The 21,659-nt window shown below is 42.5% G+C and overlaps 2 protein-coding genes across 4 annotated transcripts in view; both read right to left on the reverse strand.

Annotated features, from left to right (window-relative positions):
- LOC307208681 (vomeronasal type-2 receptor 26-like) overlaps positions 1–20,872 on the reverse strand; it is a 34,728-nt gene extending 13,856 nt beyond the window's left edge. Inside the window, exons 1-2 of the mRNA XM_079963541.1 lie at positions 20,864–20,872; positions 12,734–12,952 (exon numbers count right to left, since the gene is read on the reverse strand). Coding sequence (XP_079819667.1) covers positions 12,734–12,952; positions 20,864–20,869 — 225 coding nt within the window. The 5' untranslated portion in view covers positions 20,870–20,872. The remainder of the gene's footprint in view (positions 1–12,733; positions 12,953–20,863) is intronic.
- On the reverse strand, positions 5,832–10,196 carry LOC307208874 (vomeronasal type-2 receptor 26-like). 3 transcript variants are annotated; one of them, XM_079963894.1, is made up of 3 exons: positions 10,147–10,196; positions 8,237–8,367; positions 5,832–7,443 (listed from the first exon to the last, which is right to left on the reverse strand). In XM_079963894.1, the coding sequence occupies exons 2-3, from the start codon at positions 8,283–8,285 to the stop codon at positions 6,533–6,535; spliced, it is 960 nt and encodes a 319-aa protein (XP_079820020.1). In that variant the 5' UTR covers positions 8,286–8,367; positions 10,147–10,196; the 3' UTR covers positions 5,832–6,532. The 3 variants fall into 3 exon arrangements, with proteins under 3 accessions (XP_079820020.1, XP_079820019.1, XP_079820018.1); XM_079963893.1 differs by having other exon boundaries at positions 10,093–10,183; XM_079963892.1 differs by lacking the exon at positions 10,147–10,196 and adding an exon at positions 9,563–9,594 and having other exon boundaries at positions 8,241–8,367.
- Positions 20,873–21,659: the final 787 nt, after the last annotated feature.

Genomic DNA, 21,659 nt, shown 5'->3' on the forward strand with positions numbered 1-21,659 from the left:
GCAGTGAAAATCCTGCATTTGGAATCAACCCACAAACTGAGTAATTGATACATCAAACTGAGGTTTGTAAATCCAAAAACTGAAGCCCCCAAAGGAGGTTCAGAATTAACCTCCCTGTTTGCAAAATACAAAGGGGTCAGTGTGAATTTAAATCCCCAAACCTTCTTTTTAAGTCAATAGATGGGCAAAGGAGGGTTTATCAGGGATTGCCAGAAATCAGTTGCTGTCTGGCAAATAGCAGTGATTGCGAATGCAAGGTGGGTAACATAAATCACTTACCTCATAACATGGTTTATGGGGCCCTGGGAAAAGTCAGGTCGGTAAATATGAACACGTCCTTGATTTATGACTCCACCAATAAGGTGGTCACCTGGCCTGAAATAATTCAATGGATCGTGATCCTCTTCCATATTTAATGGACATTTTGCTTTCAGCATCGCACTGACTCCATGGGGAATAAGCAGCAGAAATAGCAGCAGCACTAATACCATCCTGGCTTCGCCTGCAAGAGCCACACACTCTTCTGACAGCAGTGACATTAGGAGCGCAGCTGGACTCATACAGTAGCTTCAAGCAAAGGTACAAAAAGGAAAACTCCCACAGAAAGGATCCCTGCCTGCCCCAAATCTCTCAGTCCATGCTTCAGATATTTATAACACACTTCTTTTTGTACAGCTGGTTTATGACAATATGTTAGCTCATCCTGACTATGATTATGATGTTTATGTTATTTTTGGACTCAAAGACCATCGCTGGGCAAATCTCTGGACTAGATAAATAAATCACCATGATTTTGATAATTATAAGGTTAAGAAGGTCCACCTCCCTGGCATCTGTGTATGACTCAACGGGCAGCTGCAGAGCGAGAGCAAAACATGTTAGTTAGAACTCACAGGTGGGGCTGTCATTCTGGGCCCTGTTAAACCTGAGGGGACGTCAACTTCAGGAAATTATAGAACAGTTATTATTGATAAAGACGAGCAAGGCAGGACATGATTGATGTTTATAAACTCCTGTATGGATTATATGGATAGCAAAAAGTTTTTCCCCCTCCCAACAATAAAGCTAGAAGTTTGTACCAAGTGGAACTTCAATCTTGGTGTCCTAGGCCATCATCCAAGACCCTGGGACATCTGCCTGGCTGCTGTGAAAGAAGGTAGCTGCACTAGAGGAGTCCTAGATCTGATACAAACTGTACACAGATCAAGACATTGGCAGGATTATTGTAAAAACCTGTTGTTTAAAATATATATGTGAGATATACAGTGGTGCCGCGGATTATGAGCAACCTAGTTAACACAGTTTTTGGATTATGAACACTTCAAACCTGGAAATGCGTGTTCCGGTTTGCATATATTTTTTGGACTGTGAACGTACTCCGTTCGGGGGTGCACTTCCGCTTTGTCGGTATGGCCTTCCCTCGTTCAGCACAGCAGCGGCGGCGGCGGCGGCGGCTACAGCAGCGGCAGAGGGACCCAGCGCAGGGGAGCAGCAGTGGCATCCCTTGTCTGCTCGGCACAGCCTTCTTGCGATCTCCCTTGTTTTGCTCTGCTGCCAGCTTTGACCTTTTAACTGCTATGCCTTCTTTTCCTCCCTCTCTCCGCCGCCGCCAGATATTTCTGCCTTAGGACGAGGGGACGGGAGCTTGGCGAGACCCGAGTGGTTTGCTCTTTTCTTTCCAGTCTCTGGGCTGGGCAGGTTATGTGGCTCTGTTCTGTTTCTGGCTCCATCGAAGCCTCTGGACGATCACAAGTAGGGGCCCTGAAACAAAAGCCAGGAGCCTTTAAGTTCTTTGTTTATTTGCTAGTTAAGTTTGTATGCTGTCGCTGCAGCATCAAGGACCCCCTTCTCGACTTCAGGGTGATGCTGCCGCGGCTGGAAGTGACGTCCCTTTCTTGCTCGGCACAGCCTTCCACCGCTTATAAATTATTTCTCAATATTCTTTTATCCTTTTACAAGTCCACCACATATGATAAAACGTACTCTCAGCCTCACTGCATCTCCAGCACTTATTTGATTCAGACATTTTGGCAAGTCTACTCAGAGTTAAATACCATCTGTAGATCATTTTAATATAGTTCTCCTTCAAAGAATTAAATGCTGTGAACTTCAAATCACTCTTCCAAAGTTTTTCACAGAGATTCAGATCTATATTATGTCCTATATCTATTGCCCCTTGTGTCATAGAAGCGGGTGGTGCTGTGGTCTAACCACTGAGCCTCTTGGGCTTGCAGATCAGAAGGTCAGTGGTTCGAATCCTGGTGATGGAGTGAGCTCCCGTTGCTCTGTCCCAGCTCCTGCCAACCTAGCAGTTCAAAAGTGCGCCAGTGCAAGTATAAATAGGTACTGCTGTGGCAGGAAGGTAAACCATCTTTCTGTGCACTCTGGTTTCTGTCACAGTGTTCCATTGCACCAGAAGAGGTTTAGTTATGTTGGCCACATGACCCGGAAAGATATATGTGGACAAATGCCGGCTCCCTTGGCCTGAAAGCGAGATGAGCGCCACAACGCCAGAGTTGCCTTTGACTGGACTTAACTGTCCAGGAGTCCTTTACCTTTACCATAGAAGCTTTAACAAGCTCGTCTTTTGTTTCCCACTTTAATAACAAATTGTACATTTTATTTTTATAAAAGTTCTTTTTCAAATCGTGAGCTTTGGTCAGAAAAAAATCATTTCCCCTGTCAATTTTAAACTTTTTGTGTAATTGATGATATTGTTATCAATCTGTAACGTGGCTCCTTACATTTCTATTGGTTTCAGTTTCGGTTCTCCCTCTGTAAAATATAGCAATTCCCTGTAAGTTTCCCATTCTCTAATTTCCTTATAGTTCTATCTACATCCAGGGAAACCAGTCCATTGAGATTCCCTATCACTATTATCACATATGCCAAACAGTTTCTCTTCCAATGTTTTAAAGAAGTCTGCTTTTCTTTCATTAGGGGCATAAATTCCTAGTAAAATTATTTGTTCCTCCTCTAGACTCATTTTGGTCACCACTATTCTACCTTCTTCATCTTTAAATAAAAATTTGGGGACTAATTTGGGACTGACATACATCACTACCCCTCTTTTTTTAATCCGAAGAGATGAATTCTTGCCCCAGATTTTTATTAATGATTTTCTATGTTGCCTTTTATATGTGTCTCCTGCAAGCAAATGTCTAATTTCTGTCCTATCAAAATATGTGCTACTTTATTCCTTTTCGTTTTATTGTTTAGTACATTTACATTCCATGAAAGAATTCTAAGATCCATTTTCAATTATATCTTATTTACCCTTCTACTCCCCCCTTTACTGTCTGCCCTCTTCTTCCTTCACCACTCCCTCTTCCACTTCTTCCTGCCTAGATCCCAAAACTTCACTAAAGTCTTTTTTGTATCTTCTTACAAAGCCATGTGCCCTCATTGGTTCCACAAATCTCTGCTTTTTGCCTTTATAGGTGAAGTAGACTCCCCCATCCCTATCTAAAACGGATAGTTTTTTCGTTTTAAGGGCCTCTGTCAAAACATTATAGACTTCTCTCTTCTTCAGAAATTATAATTCTTTCTTTATCTATTTCAAGACCTTTCTCATAATATGTTTCTTGATCAAACAAGAAAAGCTTTACTTCCAAAAAGAAGTTTGTGAAACAAAATTGGGTCTAGAGATGCATTCTTTTAGGTACAATTTGGAATATTGGCATAAATTATGGGGCGCTCTTGAAATGGCATATGATAAAGGGCTGCAACTAATCAGCTGCTGAATGGACTTGGCTTGAGCCATGAAGGTATTTTAATGATTTTCAACTAGCGCGAAGAGACTTATAATAGCCAGAATGGAAGGGGAGGCAAGGCAATATTTGTTCTGAAAGGTCCCCTAAAGCTCCTAAAAGGTCTTTTTCTCTTTTGACCTTCACCGCAAAATGAAAGAATCATGTTTAGATGTTTAGATGTTATCTGTTATAGAGGAAGAGAGAGAAGCCAATGATTTATACTCAATAAAGGGGTTTACAATGTTTTTTATACCCTCGCCTCTTGACTGAAGTTGAATGGATCTTATATTAATTTTCTTTGAGCTGTATGAAGAAAGAAGTGGAGAAGAGAATCAATTTGCCAAGGACTCTTAATTACACTTGCCAGGAGTTTATAAATGTGATTCTGATCTTTAATTGCGAGCTGCGGAAAATAACCCCCAGAATTTTAATGGCAGAGCAGGCATCTCCTCGGAAGTTATTTATAACTCAGCACGTCCTTGGACAACAGAAGGGATGTTTCCATAGGAATGGCATGGACTGAGAAAGATGGCAATTAATCTCTCTCCACTCTAGGTCTGCGAACAGACTGCTGGAAAGGCTCAACATGCAAAATGGCTATTCAATGTGTTTGGAAAATAAAAATGCTGCTGTTTGTAAGAAAACAAGAAGGCTAGCTACAAAAATGGATTAAGACTAACAGAAGAATAAGGAGGTGATTAAAGAAGAAGAATGAATGTGACAGCATCAGAAAGCAATCAACATATGTTTGTGAAAGGAGCGGGAAACCTTTTTTATTTTTAAAAAAGTGTATTAATTTTTTAAAAATAATATTTTATTAAGTTTCCATTTCATTATATATAAACACATCTATATTACATTAAGTTTTTGCTCATATGAGCTGGTTGACTTCCCTCACTCCCACCTTGTGGTTACCATAATTCCTATCTATTTCACCACATTTGTATCTCTTCCTCCTTACATTTCATCCATTTCAATTTTTTACATTTTAAATAAATATAAAAAGGTATCAATCATAAACATTGCAAGTCTTCTTATTTGAAGGACAATTGCAAAGAATTAATAACATTAGCAGGCAAAGTGTTTTAAATTTAAATAATTTGGACTGATTTGTTAAAATTCAGGAAACTAATTTAAAAAAATAATATAAAAAAGAAAGATGTGATTTGACCACTTCTGAAAATTTCCAACCTGAACTCATAGGTTTATTATTTCTACGACCTCGTTGCTAAAACCGGTTGTTTGGGAAGTGCAGATGATGGAGATGTTTGCGGCAAGACAATTACAAACACTCTTAGGTCATCTATGATTCTATGACTTAATAGTGTTTCCTTCTTTTTATATATATATTATTTTTATTGTTTTTTCAGATTTAACATATTTTTACATTTCATACATAATCCAACCCAGTTCCTTAGAACTTGTCAATTTCCCTCCCTCCCTCCATGGGTTCTTAATTTAAAACGAACACCAATTCCATCTTTCTAAATTGGCCAACTATTTTTCCTTCCTTCTTAATGCACATAAACTGATTTTCCAACATAACTAGCTTTTTTTCATTCCTATCAGTGCTTTTAAGTGCTTACAGTGGTCCTTTAAATCCCACAAAAATTTTCCAGTCTTTTTCGACTATTTGATCTTCTTGGTTTCAGATCTTTCCGTTAACTTTGCCATCTCTGCATAGTGCATCAGTTTCATCTGCCAATCTTTCTTCGATGGTATTGTTTATTGTTTCCAGTTCTGGGCTAATAAAGTTCTTGCTGCTGTTGTTGTATACATAAATGTTTATCTTCTCTAGGTATCTCCTCACTAATTATACCTAACAGAAAGGCTTCTGGCTTTTTAACAAATGTATTTTTACATATTTTCTTTAATTCATTATATGACATTTCCCAGAAAGTCTTTACCTTACTACACACCCACCATATATGATAAAATGTACCTTTGCTTTCTTTACACTTCCAGTGCACTTTTGAGCAGGTTTTATACATCTTTGCAATTTTAACTGGTGTTAGATACCAACGATACATCATTAAAAAAAAAAAAAAATCAATGAGCAGCATGCAGTAAATTTTATGTCCTCTTTTCACAATTTTTCCCAGGCTTTCATTTGGATATTATACCCAAAATCTTTTGTTCATTGGATCATTACAGATTTTACTTCTTCATCCATTGTATGCCATTGCAACAATAGCTTGAACATTTTTAATAATATTTTCGCATTATTATCTAGCACCTCTACCTCAGACTTTGATCTTGTGTCAAAACCTTTTCTTTTATCTATCTTAAACATATCACTTATCTGGTAGTATTCTAACCAATCTGCCACCAATTCTTTCACCTCCTCATTTTTTTTCTATTTTAACTGGTTTTCTGTCTCCATTAACAAATCCCTATAGGTGGCCCATATCTCTTTCATATTTAATTTTTTAACAGAAACAGCTTCTAAGGGTGAGAGCCAACAAGGGGTTTTCCTTTCAACTAATTTTTTGTATCTATCCCATACCTCGTAGATCAACTTTCTTATAATGTGGTTCTGGAATCCTTTATTTACTTTAACTTTGTAATACCATAATTAAGCATGCCACCCAAATCTATTATCATGTCCTTCCAGATCCAATAAGTCTGTAATTTTCCAACATTATCCAATACCGTAGCAAGCAGAAGCAGGACAACTCATAATATAATTGTGTTTCCAATTGTCCTGACACAAACCAGGGTAGACTACACCTTAACAACATATTTTATGTGAAGTTAAGAATCTTCAAAGAAGCTAAAAATCAGACACCACTGTCACTTTTTGTAGATAGATGTGCCTTTGTGTTCAGATCAGGCCTGAGTATGATAATGTAGCACTTGGGAAGGAAGATGCAGCCCAGGAGCCCAGCACTGGAGGCCAACGTAGAGAAGACCTGCACAGCTACCATGTACTTCCCTTTTGTGCTCAGGTAGGTGGGCACAAAGGACACCCAAACACTGCAGAAGACCAGCATGCTGAAGGTGATCAGCTTGGCTTCATTGAAGGCTCCAGGCAGCTTCCTGGCTAGGAAAGCCACCGTTAAGCAGATAGCCGCCAGGAAGCCCATGTAGCCAAGGACAGTGTAGAACATGGCAACAGATCCTTCATTGCATAGAAGGATGATCTTTCTAGCTTGGGACTGCATGTCAGAGTCTGGGAATGGTGGAAAGATTCCTAGCCAGATGGTGCAGATGACAACCTGCATACTGGAACAGGAAAGGACAATGGAGTTGGCCAGACTCTTCCCCAGCCATTTCCTCACCCTGTTCCCTGGCTTTGTGGCCAAGAAGGCCAGCACCACAGTGATGGTTTTTGCCAAAACAGAAGAGACGGCAACTGAGAAGATGATGCTAAAGGTTGTTTGTCGGAGAAGGCAGGTCACTTTGCTTGGCCGGCTGATGAACAGGAAAGAGGACAAAAAGCAAAGCAGGAGGGAGATAAGGAGGATATAGGATAAGTCTCGATTGTTAGCTTTGACTATGGGAGTTTCCATGTATTTAATGAAGATTCCTAGGAGAACACCAGTGGTTAAGGACAAGAAGAGAGCAAAGGACACCAGGACAATCCCCAAGGGTTCTTCATAAGTGAGAAATGTTATAATCTTGGGGACACATTTGTCTCTTGCTTGATTTGCATGCTGTTCTTCTGGGCATTTGCTGCAATGCTTTGCATCTGCACGGAAGAAGAAGGACTTCAGTATCACTAACAAAATTCTTACATCCATAACTGTCTGTTTTCTAATACATTGGGAAACAATAATAAGAGATTAATAAATGATAGGATTTTGATTATTTGGTGTACTGAAGTATGTAAGCCAGTGGAAAAATACAGCCTAAGCTTCCTTCCAAGCCAGGACCTTATCTGGGATAGAGGTACTAACATGATAAAAGCTTTTGAAGGCCCATCTGCGAGGAATTCTTGGACCTGGGAAGACAGAGGTTGCCATGGTGATGGGGTGTGCATTTGAGGTGTCAGGAAAAGAGAGTCTTTACCAAGGTGTGCTGGGAAGAATAAGGCAGAGAAGAAGAAGGGACCCATTTTGGCTAGACTGGCTGAAGAAGGGTTGGGAGAGATTTCTTGCGCTCAAGTGCTGCACTGCTATGGGAAACAAGTACCTCTTGAACATGTGCTAAGATCTGGACTTCCTCCATGCAGACTGAAGGTGTAACTATGTGAATAAATCATATTTCTTAATGCTATGTCAGTCTCCCCTGAGTATTCATTTCCCAAAAGGAGCACAAACCCTGGGCGAGCCCCAGGAACCCCCTAGAAACTTGCTACCGTTTGGCAGAGAGTGGGGTGGTGCCCAACTTCTGTAGGCTTCAATGTTTGTCCCCTTCTACTGACGGCTGTTGTGCTAAGGTCTTGCTCGTGGACTTTTCGTGGTTCAACATTGTGAAAGGGTGTTAGACTAGATGGGCCTTTGGCCTGATTAAGCAAGCCTCTCCCTTTCCTCTAGTGTCACCCACCTTCCTGAACGGAGATGGTCCCTTCTGCACAAGGAACACAATCATAGCAGCAAACGGCCTCCCCTTCTTTAGCTACTCTGGAGTATCCAGGGCAACAGCTTTCGGTGCATCTTGAACAAGGCACAACCTAAAAACATGGAAAAAGAGCACCAAAAGGAGACCAGCATAAATTACAGACATCATCTGAAGGCCCTGACTAAAAACAAAGCTCAAATAAAAATCATTTTTAAAATACTGAGGCCAGATTAGAAAGCTGTAAAATGGGAACCAGACCCTCTTAAATTTTGTAGAACTGTGGAAAATCCCTCTTCTTTCTGACATAAAGTTTCATTTGTAATTGCTGAATACAAATATTGTTAAACAGAAAGGATTCAACAAACTATGGCCTTTCTAACTGCATATGAGATTTGAGGAAGCTTAAAATGGGAATGAGACCCTTCCAAATTTTGTTTGGACTGTGGAGACATTTTGTTTTTGATGCAAAGTTTCATATTTAAAAAGCAAAATGGGATTTATTATACAGTGGTACCTCGGGTTACATACGCTTCAGGTTACATACGCTTCAGGTTACACACTCCGCTAACCCAGAAATAGTGCTTCAGGTTAAGAACTTTGCTTCAGGATAAGAACAGAAATTGGGCTCCGGAGGCACGGCAGCAGCTAAAGTGGTGCTTCAGGTTAAGAACCACCCATTAGCTAAAGTGGTGCTTCAGGTTAAGAACAGTTTCAGGTTAAGAACGGACCTCCGGAACGAAATGAGTACTTAACCCGAGGTACCACTGTACATTGTTTAAGGTAAAAGGTTAACTAATTAAACTCTCTATTGCCTTTTAAAATGTGTTTGGGGTTTATTGCTCCTGTTTGTTACTATGATATGTATTTTTGTGTTTTTATAAGTAGTTGGCGTTATTGGGCAGCTGTTAAAGCCCACATGGCAGCTACGGCACCCCTGTCAACTTTGGGTCCATTGATGCATTTTTATCTCTCCCTCTGAGTGGATGAACAAGGAAAAGACAGCCTCTCCTCTCTTTGCCCCTCTGCAACTGAATTGCTATGCAAAACAGAGGGCAAGGAAAACAGCAGTGAAGGGCCCTGGGAAGGGCCATCTTAGGGTTAATCTGATATGGGCAGCTACTGGCAAAATATCCGAACTTAGCAGATGTCACCACAAGGGAACTGCAGCCAGTGTGGTGGAGTGATTAAAGGGATGGACAAGAACCTGGGTGACCAAGGTTCAATTTCCCACTCAGCCATGAAGCTTCCTGAGTGACCTTGGAGCGTTCACAGGGTTGTTGTGGGGATAAAAATAAGAGGCAGCAAACCATACATAGCGTTTTGAGCTCCATAAAGGTGGGATGTGTCAGGTATAATGGCATTTCTGAAGTACAGAAGCCGTAGAAGCTTATAGAATCTAACAGAAGTGTTCCAGAATCTTCTAGTGTATCAGGTTTCCATGGAAACACATGCAGCTGGAATGAGCTCGTTGGGTTTCCAGGCCAAATTCCCCCAGCCTGCCTATAAATGAGATGGGGTTGAATGTTATTCTTACTTTCCCTCTCGCTGATGTTTCTTCACTCATTCTGAGTTGATTTTCTCAGAGTATGTTGTTCGTTTTAAGTTTTTTACTGTTGTATTTTACTGCAACTGGATTATTAAGAGAGTACCCTTCCAGTGATCTGATACTGAACTGTCAAGCTTATTTCTGCCTCAGTAAACTTTTACTAATTAATCCACTGCGCCTGAGTCCTCCCTGTGTCTTCTTGAAGCTGCTACTCACTTACAACTGTGAAGTCATTCCCCCAGAGTCCTGACACAATATTAATGCAATCAATCAATCAATAAATGCAATGACCTTGCTGAAGTTCCCAGGCCACACAATGGCTTCTGAATTAATGGTGAACTTTACATCGAAGGATGCCTGATCCTCGATGCTCCCAACTTTCATTCTGCTGTGAGATCTATTGGGAAATACGACCCAGTTCATGATATCAAAGTTGGCAGTCAGCTCCCCATTCTTATCAAAATACATCCCTCCTACGGATGAATTGGAAAGCTGGATTTCTTTTAAGAAAGCATGAAGCTAGAACGGCAGAGAAAACAGCTGCATTTAGAAAACATGATACGAGGGTTGCGTGTGGGAACTACAGGCTTGGGTGCAAACTCCATTGCAGATGACAGTACACTATATAATTGCATAACAATTGCAAGATGTTTCCTGGGCATTTGATTTATCAAATCCATTCATGAAGTTGGATATTTTGTGGGATGTAATCTTGTTTTCCTTTGATAATTGAGAAAGGTTCCACACTGCTTACCACTTTTGAGCGATCGATCCTAAATCAGGGAGATAGAGGCAGAGACCTCGTATCTGTTTTATTTGGTGACTTTCGAGGTCATTATAACAGGTCCTTTATCAGGTTTTAAATCTTCTTGGGATAAGAGTCAAATAAACATATATTAAGGACATGGCCAGGAAAGCACTTTGGAACTCTAGAAAGGTTACATGCTTTTTAATTAGCTATAATCTATTCTATTGTGATTTCAACTTTGTATATGTTTCAGAAATAGGGTTCAAATTAGGGTTTTAAATTTCTTTATTAGAATTTTATTGTTTTAACATTTTTGTAAACTGTTTTGAGGTTTTTTGAGCAGTCAAGCGATATATACATCTTACGAAATAAATATATTAAATAATCAATGTGACAGAACACTCCTTAGCAATTTATCATGCCCTATTTTGTGAATGAATATTTCCCAATGCTTTTGTTTATTAATTAGTTTCAAACTATTGTAGAGCCGCAAAAAAGATGAACAAAAACAAAAAATTCTCGGGGTGTTCAGTTAAAGACAGGGCATACAATCACAATGTGATAAACTACAAAAGATATAGACTCCGCAACAAATTCCAATGATGGGAAACAGATGGCAAAAAGGGGTGAGGACAGACCTGCCATGGCTTCAACCTTTGATGTTCCAATCTGTCTCCTCCACCCGCCATTAACCTCCACTTTGATCTTGATGAATAGGCAGCATTTAAAGCCTGAGCCACAAGTTGGATACCGTAGTAAATGCTGTAACGATCTTGAGACCAGATTCCCTCAACCGCTTCCTGGGGCAAAGTTTCCAGTTGTTCCTTTTCTGTGCACCTTGTCCAACCCTCCACGGACTGCACTTTTGAACATGAACAATTGAACGCTCTTGACCAAAACTGTGCAGCTGCAGTTGCAGCTTCAGATGAAAGTCGAGTATAGTAACCCTGTTCTGTCCTTTTTTTGGTATTCATTACCAAGGACAAAGAACCTTGGGAAGGCTGGAAGGAAGCCACATCACCAAACAACATCACATCAATGTCAATAACATCTGTTGTGATCCAAACTAACCCCTGAGATTTCCTCACTTCATGAATGCGTTGTAAGAATGTGATTGTATAAATCCTATTTTCAGAGTCTCCATAGTAAATGAACACCTTGACTTGTCTCAGGACAGATGGTCTACAATCTAAGGATGACATCTCCATAATGAAAAAAGGCATTTTTTCCAAGAAAGCAACACAGATTCCACTGCGGATCAGCAGAGGCATGAAAGCACTCAGGAACCTTTCTCCATTGTCATTGTCTGGAACAAAGAGACCGACCCATGTCCACCCGAAGTGGAGCAGCAACTTGACAATCCCCATGTACTGGGTTTCTTGTTTTGGGACCATCCAGAAGATAAATGGAAACTGTTTTTCCCCCTTAAGATCATAAGCAGTAGAGCCCAGACTGATCTAGAAAGAAAAGGATTTGTGTCTTGTTTTCAGGAATAAAAAAGAAAGGCCCTGTCACATGATCAGGCCAATGATCATGTGACATCTAATCCAGCATCCTGTTTTCACAGTGACTAACCAGTTGCTTCTTGGAAGCATTTCATGCCTCCGGTGGAAAACCTGGAGCTCACAGAGAAGGAAGTGGCTCTAATGAATATTTAGGCAGAATAGGGCATCTGGGGCATGCAGGGGTCATGGAATTCCAACCTCTTCTAAGAATCACAATGGGCCACTTCAAAGAATGAGGGGCAGAAGTAGAAGCTAGGTAGTGGCACAGTCTGCAGGAGTGCAGGCCCCTTAACCTTAAATTAGCTTCTAGACAGCCACAGGTCTGCCTGAGAAAGAAGAACTCCTGGGGAGCGAGGGACTATGTTGAAATATGATACTAATTCTTCCTACGCCAGTCTGGCGAGGGTGAGAGAAAGAGACCCAGGGCTTTCCAAATCAGTTCCCACTTTCTTTCTATGGTCTCTCTTTTTTGGGTACTTCTGTTTTATGTTCCCTGGAGAGTAGGGATGTGGAAAATTTGGCCCTTAGGTTGTTGTTGAACTACAACTCCCATCAGTCCCCACAAGCATGGCGAATGGCCAGCAATGGATGGCTTGGTAGTTCAGAAACCTCTGGAGGGGTGAAGGTGTTTCTCAACACTGGTGGAGATATAGATATGAGGAAGGAAACAAAGTCCTACCTGGGGCATTTTGTAGATGCTCAACATTCTTGAAATATGGCTAGAGATTTCAGTAGCTGTTTCTTCAAAAACAGCTAACACATTATTTTGTCCTCCACAGCTGTAGCTTGGAATGCTGTCTAGCATGGCACCAGCCGCTGTTGTGACATCAAAAGCGGCCTCATAGATGCTGTAGCCCAGAGTGACATTGGGTAAAAGCTTAGGATTCTGGTTGATCTCCTGAATGGCAAATAAGGGGGACAGAGTGGGAGAGGGGTTCGGTGATGTTGAACTGCAAATAAATGAATAAACAAACAATTGTTTCAGAGGGGTTCACTTTCCATTTAATGAAGACAACATGTCATACTCTTTGTTTTATAAGAACCTAAGAAGAATCTACTAGTCTTATATCTAATGGGCCAAGCTTTGAAGGAGTACAATCTTGTCCATGCGCTCCAACAAGGAAATAAATAGAGCTTGCAGCTTGGGTGAAATTGATTGGAATGATAACTTACAGTTTCTGGAGCTCAGAGACTTGACAGGAACTATGTACAGGATGAGAAGGAACAAAAGAGAGAAAGAGCAGACATATTGTCTGGAGAGGACATAAAACAAAATCTTTCAGGTTTGATAGGCAGAGTTATCACTGACATAGTGGCTTTAAACAAGTGCTGGCTAGGTTGATAGACAAGCAGTGCCCTTGTGTGGTTTCACGTTTCCAATGCATGAACTAGAAGCTCAGAAGAAGGAAATGTGTTTGCTCTTTTCCAACAGTAGCAACATTAAATCACAGCTGAGAACAAGGTCAAGATTCAGGAGTTCATGATGAAAAGCATTTGTTCCAACAATTTCCCCTGCCCACTTACCTAGCTATTAGAGAGACGCAGAGAAAGCTTAGTTCCTTGCGAGTTTGGAACTGAGGTTTGTAGTTAACACCCCAAAATCAAATTTAGTCTGATTCACTCCAACCTGCACTAAAGTTTGCCAAATGTTTTGTACAGAAAACACAGCATTTTGCAGCACCCCACAAAGGGAGCAAATGTCACTTAATATGGGGGTCACAGGGTCACCCAAAAACCCAATGTTGCCTGATTCATTCCAAACCCAAGCCAACAATTTGATTCAACGGGACTTGAACAAACTGCAGAAGTTTGCCAACAGAAGCAGGAGAAGAGATGACCAGCTGTTCTCTAGATGCTGCCTTTGCAAATTAAACTGAAGCCCCCAAAGGGTTCAGAATTAACCTCCCTGTTTGCAGGGTACCAAGAGGCCAGTGGGCACTGAGATTCTTTCAAAATCAAGAGATGGGCAAAGGAGGGAGAAGGGTTTATTAGGGATGGCCAGAAATTAAGTGCTAATAGCAGCCTTTGTGAATGTAGGTTGGGTAACATACAGTCACTTACCTCATAACATGGTTTACGGGGCGCTGGGAAAAGTCAGGTTTGTAAATTACAACACCACCTTGATATATGACCCCACTAATGAGGTGGTCTCCTGGCCTGTAATAATTCAGTGGATCATGATCCTTTTTCATATTTAATGGACATTTTGCTTTCAGTATCCCACTGACTCCATGGGGCATTAGCAGCAGAAATAGCAGCAGCAGTAATATCATTCTGGCCATGCCTGCAAGAGTCATAAACTCTTGTGATAGCAGTGACATTAGGAGTGCAGCCGGACTCGTACAGTAGCTTTAAGCAAAGGTACAAAAAGCAAACCTGCCACAGAAAGGATCTCTGCCAGCCCCAAATCTCTCAGGCCAAGCTTCAGATATTTATGACCCAGTTGTTCTTGCAGGCTTGTGGCAATAAGTTACCCCATCCTGCCTGTGATTATGGTGTTTATTTTATTTTTGGACCCAAAGGCCCTTATTGGGGAAATCCCTGGACTAGATAATTATAAGGTTCAGAAGGTCCATCTCCCTGGCATCTGTGTGTGACTCAATGGGCAAAGGAAGAATGTGGGCAAAGCGTGTTTGTGAGAACTCACAGATGGGGCTATCAGTCTGGGCCCTGCTTAATTTGAGGGGTCATGAAGTTTAGTAAAATCCCAGAAACTAAAGAACAGCTATGATTGTTAAAGTCTAGTAAGGCAGGACATGATGAAAGTTTATAAACGCCAGTATGGTGTGGATTATATAGATAGCAACAAGTTTTTCTCCCTCCCAACAATAATACTAGAAGTTCTGATGGAGAACTTAAATCGTTGTGTCCTAGGCCCTCATCCAAGACCCTGATCCCTACACCACCTTGTTTCTGGGGGGTTGGGAAAAGTTGTATGGAAAGGGGAAAAAAACAAGGTTAGAATATGTTAAGATTAATTACAGGACAGAAAACAGAGGAAGATGGAAAGGAATTGCGGAAACAGTTAATTGAAGTGGAATACAAAAAGGGAGGCGTGAGGAAGTCAATGAAACAAGTGAATGAAAGCTAAGTTTGAAGTGTTTTTAATAGTTCTTGTTTTGTTTTGTTAATTTAATGTTCTATGTACTGTTTTTGTTTTTGTTTTTGTATTGTATTATATTGATTTGTTTAATTCTTTTTCTTTCTTTTTGTAATCTTTAAACTCTTAATAAATATTATTTTTTTTTAAAAAAAAAAGTCGTATGGAACATCTGCTGCAGCTTGTGGACTGATGGCCCCACTAATGAGGTGGTCTCCTGGTCGGTAACAATTTAGTGGAACCTTAGCAGCAGACCTAGTAGCAGCAATATCACCCTGGCTACGCCTGCCAGAGTCTTACCATATTGTGATAGCAGTGACATTAGTAGCACAGCTGGACTCCTACAGTAGCTTCAGAAAAAAAGTAACAAAATAAAGACTCCTACAAAAACGAGTCCTCTGCCCCCAATGTCTGAGACCAGGTTCTCAGTAGTACTGGAGATATTTATGTCCCAGTTCTTCTTTCAGGCTTATTACAAGACTTTTAACTCATCCTGTCTTTGAGTCTGATGTCTATGACTCAAAGGCCACCTTTGGGGAAATCCCTGGACTAGAGGTTTTGATAATGAGAAGGTTGAGAAGGTCCACCTCCTCTGCAACCTTCTCAAGGGGCAGAGGCAGAGTTGTAGCTAGAGAAAAACAGCTTTGAGAGAACTCACAGATGGGGCTGCCAATCTGGGTCCTGCTTGGTCTGATGAAACCAGCAAAGTTCAACCATCAGTAGAGAAGCCATGACGGATAAAGGCTAGTAAGGCAGGAGATGATAGTGTTTTAGAAACTGAATTATATTATCCTTACAGCAAACCTCTGAAGTAGGTTAGGCCGAGAGACTTGCCCAAGGTCACTCAATGAGCCTAATAAGTGAGCAGGGATTTGTTTTTTTTTTTTTTAATATTCTTTTTTATTAACTTTCATTTATCACACACACACAAAGAAAAAACAAAACCATTTAAAACAACAACTAATACAGAAAAGGAAAGATTTACATTAAATCCAATACTTATTAAATTAAATAACAGAAAAAAGTGACAAAAAAAAAACACCAAAGCAATAAAAATAAAAATAAACTGATACATAAACACATACTTGCTGACTTCCTTCCCTCCTGATTTCGGGTTCTTAATTTTAAGAGTTTCATTTTTACAGCTGATGTTGGTTAATTGATCTATCTATACATCGAAAGTTTCATAACAAGCCTGCTATATTTGGTAGGTTACTATAGTTACCTTCAATATATATCATAAATTTAATCCAATCGTTATTTAACTTTCTATACTTTTGGTTTCTAATTCTCTGTGTCATTTTAGCAAGTTCGACGAAGTTATATAGTTTCGTTTGCCATTCCCTCATCATTGGTATATTTCTATTTTTCCAATTTTGAGCAATTAACATTCTGGCCGCTGCTGTTGAGTATTGAAATAGGACTCTATCTTCTTTCTTAATTTCTTCTCCGATGATACCTAATAAGAAGGCCTCTGGCTTTTTCGGGAATGTGTATCTTAATATTTTTTTTTAATTCATTATATATCATATCCCAGAATTTTTTTATTTCTTCACATGTCCACCACATGTGTATGAAATTGCCTTCTTTTGTTTTGCATTTCCAGCAGGCCTTATTTCCAGTTTTGTACATCCTACTTAGCTTCTCTGGCGTAATATACCATCTATATATCATCTTCTCTAGATTTTCTCTGATTGCAACACTCGCCGTGAATTTTATTCCCTCCTTCCACAATTTTGACCATTTTTCAAGTGAGCAGGGATTTGAACCTTCGTCTCCCAGGTACAAGGCATAAAATGAAGCTGGATGTTGCATATTTTAGGACAGTCACAAGGAAGTACCATACCTTCCAAGATTTCTCTGGTGAAAATAGGGACACCCTATTCCATCACAATTTTATTATTTATATAACCTCTCCACACCCATCTGACTGGGTTGCCCCAGCCACTCTGGGTGGCTTCCAACTTATATAAAACCATAATAAAACATGAAACATTTTTAAAAACTTCCCTATACAGGGCTGCCTTCAAGTGTCTTCTAAAGGTTGTACCCACTTGGCTCAGGGGTCACATAACTCCATACCCTCTAACATTTCTCTGATGAAAATAGCTAGACTATGGGATTTGCTCCCACATGAGGCAGAGGTGGCCACCAACTTGGAGAGCTTTTCTAAAAAAAGGATTGCCAAATTCATGGAGCACAAGGCTATCAATGGCTACTAAGTATTTTGAATCTCCACTACCAGAGGCAGTAGCTCTCTCAATACCAGTTTGTGGGAACCCCAACTCTGATCTTGCACCCAGATCCTGCTTGTGGCCTTCCCACAGGCATCTGGTTGGCCACTGCAACAGCAGGAAGCTGAACTGAATGGGCCTTTCATAGAATCATAGAGTTGGAAGAGACCCCAAGGGCCATCGAGTCCAACCCCCTGCCAAGCAGGAAACACCATCAGAGCACTCCTGACATATGGTTGTCAAGCCTCTGCTTAAAGACCTCCAAAGAAGGAGACTCCACCACACTCCTTGGCAGCAAATTCCACTGTCAAACAGCTCTTACTGTCAGGAAGTTCTTCCTAATGTTTAGGTGGAATCTTCTTTCTTGTAGTTTAGAGCCATTGCTCCGTGTCCGCTTCTCTGGAGCAGCAGAAAACAACCTTTCTCCCTCCTCTATGTGACATCCTTTTATATATTTGAACATGGCTATCATATCCCCCCTTAACCTCCTCTTCTCCAGGCTAAACATGCCCAGCTCCCTTAGCCGTTCCTCATAAGGCATCATTTCCAGGCCTTTGACCATTTTGGTTGCCCTCCTCTGGACACGTTCCAGTTTGTCAGTGTCCTTCTTGAACTGTGGTGCCCAGAACTGGACACAGTACTCCAGGTGAGGTCTGACCAGAGCAGAATACAGTGGCACTATGACTTCCCTTGATCTAGATGCTATACTCCTATTGATGCAGCCCAGAATTGCATTGGCTTTTTTAGCTGCCGCTAATCCACTGATCCAGTGAAGAAGAAGAAGAAGAGGAGGAGGAGGAGGAGTTTGGATTTGATATCCTGCTTTATTACTACCCTAAGGAGTCTCAAAGCGGCTAACATTCTCCTTTCCCTTCCTCCCCCACAACAAACACTGTGAGGTGAGTGAGGCTGAGAGACTTCAGAGAAGTGTGACTGGCCCAAGGTCACCCAGCAGCTGCATGTGGAGGAGTGGGGAAGTGAACATGGTTCACCAGATTATGAGTCCACCACTCTTAACCACTACACCACACTGGCTCCCTCAAGTGGATCTCCTCAAGGTTCTTTCATGTGTTTCCCCCAGGCATAAACAGATATTTCTCTCTCACGTGTCTAGACCATCTGACGTCACACAATAGGGGTATGTTCGGGGTTGAGGGGTTTCTTGTGATAACTGATACTAAGCACTCACTGAGCTTTCAGAACCTTCCTTAACCAAAGTTTAGAGGCAGAAGGAGAAGCAAAGGCAGCATTGTTCAGTTTTGGACACTTGGAGCTACTGCTAGTCCCTAGCAGTGTGAGGAGGTTATTGCTTCTGTTTGCCGGGTGTAGCATGGCAGCTATTCAAACACTGCCTGACTAGCTCAGCATGTCACCACAACTTCCTGCTTTTGCTGCAGATGCCCCTTCCGTGAGGTGGGCGGAGGTTGTGATACTTCTGACACCCACTGCTTCCTTTCTTGGAAGGAGGATCTTATGGAGACGGAGTGCTGATTTTGCTGACATCCTTCCAGCCCCACAGTGTTCTGAGCCTTTTAATCTATTTCGGCCCCTTCCTCAAACTGGGGTGTAGGGATGGGTGAATCTGCCAATGTTGGTTTCTCATTTCCCCAATCTTAAATTTGGTTCTCCTAATTTGTGATTTATTCATTTCTAGCACAGAATTTATGGTGCTGGAGGAGACTCTTGAGAGTCCCATGGACTACAAGAAGATCAAACATATCCATTCTTAAGGAAATCAGCCCTGAGTGCTCACTGGAAGGACAGATCCTGAAGCTGAGGCTCCAATACTTTAGCCACCTCATGAGAAGAGAAGACTCCCTGGAAAAGACCCTGATGTTGGGAAAGATGGAGGGCACAAGGAGAAGGGGACAACAGAGGACGAGATGGTTGGACAGTGTTCTCGAAGCTACCAGCATGAGTCTGACCAAACTGCGGGAAGCAGTGGAAGACAGGAGTGCCTGGCGTGCTCTGGTCCATGGGGTCACGAAGAGTCAGACACGACTAAACGACTAAACAACAACAGCACAGAATGTTCCATTTGTCAGCATTCTTGTGTGACTTATTATGCTTATAATGTACATTTCAATAAGAAACATTTCCTTTTTTTTTTTTTTTGCAGATTTCCTCTAATACAATGCCTTACTTGGCTAGAGAATTGTGTTGCAAAATCAGAGAACGGTGAATTATAAAAGATGCGGCATTTTGCTTCATGTCTTGCTCAAAAGGTTTTCTCCCTTTTCAGAACTGTCTCTTGCAAATTCCACACACAGCTACAGCCACTTCTGCCTCTGCCCTTCCTTGCTCACCACTGCCACGTGAACCCAAGAAAGTTGCTTAGAAAAGGAATGAGGCCCCTGGCAGAGGCGGATTCAGGGAATGGCGACCTGTTTGGCCACACTGGGTGTGGAGTCTTGGGGGAGCCAGAGGAGGCGCTGCATCTATGACATAGAATGGAAAGTGAGAGGCGAGGGAGGACACAAAAATCTGGCATCGCACAGGGTGCATCTGGAAATTGAGACTGCAGGGTCTACCACTACACCTGGGCTGTAAACCCCATCCCTGTTTCAAAACAATATCAAACCCTGAAAAATCCCTTTTATTTGCAGCATCAGCTGCAACTCTTGGTTCAAATTGCTCTAAACTGTCGGAGGAAGAATGTTTGACTTTGCTCACCAGAGCCTTTCCTTGCATTTTGTTTCCTGTTGACGACAAGCATTTGATAAGAGAAGAAGAAGAAGAGGAGTTTGGATTTGATATCCCGCTTTATCGCTACCCAAAGGAGTCTCAAAGCGGCTAACATTCACCTTTCCCTTCCTCCCCCACAACAAACACTCTGTGAGGTGAGTGGGGCTGAGAGACTTCAGAGAAATGTGACTGGCCCAAGGTCACCCAGCAGCCGCATGTGGAGGAGCGGGGAAGCGAACCCGGGTCACCAGATTACGAGTCTACCGCTCTTAACCAATACACCACACTGGCAGCGCATGCGCTGTACATAGTGGTTTGCTTGCGCCGCTGCTCCATGGTGCCGGGATCCTCTGCTCATGGCTGCCGCCGCGGAGGAGCCTCTGTTCGTGGCTGTAGCTGTGACGGAGGGATCCCACCTCTGTCCGCACGGTGCTCGAGCAGTGTCGGCATCATTATGTACAGTGCATGCGTGCGATGCCGCACATGCGCTGTACATAGCGGTTTTCCACCGGTGCTGGGATCCTCTGCTCGTGGCTGCAGATCCTCCACATGCGGCTGTGGCAGCGCGATGGCTGCTCCCGCTGCCGCGAGCTCCCGCAGGGTGCCTTCTTGTCACGCCCCCCAGACATGGCACCTGGGGCGCACTGCCCCCCTGCCCCCATTGCGACACCACTGGATAAGAGGGCCCTGCTGAGCATCCCCTCCCCATGGCATCTGCCCAAAGATGGCAAATGCATGATTTCAATAGGCTTTGCTTAACGAGGAGAGAGCCTTCCCTTCTCTTACCAACCTGCATGGAATTCCTAGTCACCTATGGCAACCATGCTTAAATACAAGGCTGCACTAACTGCTTTAACTGACCAATCCTGACTCTTCATTTCCAATGTTCCTTCCTCCAGCAGACTCCCCCTCCCCTTTTACCCAGTGGCGTAGCGTGGGTTGTCAGCACCCGGGGCAAGGCAAGTAATTTGCGCCCCCTAACCCTGAGTGAGGGACGCGGGTGGCGCTGTGGGTTAAAGCCTCAGCGCCTAGGACTTGCCGATCGAAAGGTCGGCGGTTCAAATCCCCGCGGTGGGGTGCGCTCCTGTCGCTCGGTCCCAGTGCCTGCCAACCTAGCAGTTCGAAAGCACCCCCGGGTGCAAGTAGATAAATAGGGACCGCTTACTAGCGGGAAGGTAAACAGCGTTCCGTGTGCTGCGCTGGCTCACCAGATGCAGCTTGTCACGCTGGCCACGTGACCCGGAAGTGTCTGCGGACAGTGCTGGCCCCCGGCCTCTTAAGTGAGATGAGCTCACAACCCTAGAGTCTGTCAAGACTGGCCCGTATGGGCAGGGGTACCTTTACCTTTACCTTTAACCCTGAGTGAGCCAGGTAGGGGCAGAGAGCTGCGAGTGTGAGCGCGCCCCCCATGTTGCGCCTGGTGCGGCCGGCCCCCCTGCACCCCCCACGCTACGCCACTGCTTTTACCTCAACATTCCACCTACTAAGCAATTCTCCCTCCCTTCCAGAAAGAGCTCCAGAAAGTGTTGACCACACTGAAGTATTTACGTATACCAGTGGCATAGCATGAGTTGCCCGTACCTGGA

Source organism: Podarcis cretensis (assembly GCF_951804945.1).
Source record: "Podarcis cretensis genome assembly, chromosome: 2".
Taxonomy (NCBI): domain Eukaryota; kingdom Metazoa; phylum Chordata; class Lepidosauria; order Squamata; family Lacertidae; genus Podarcis; species Podarcis cretensis.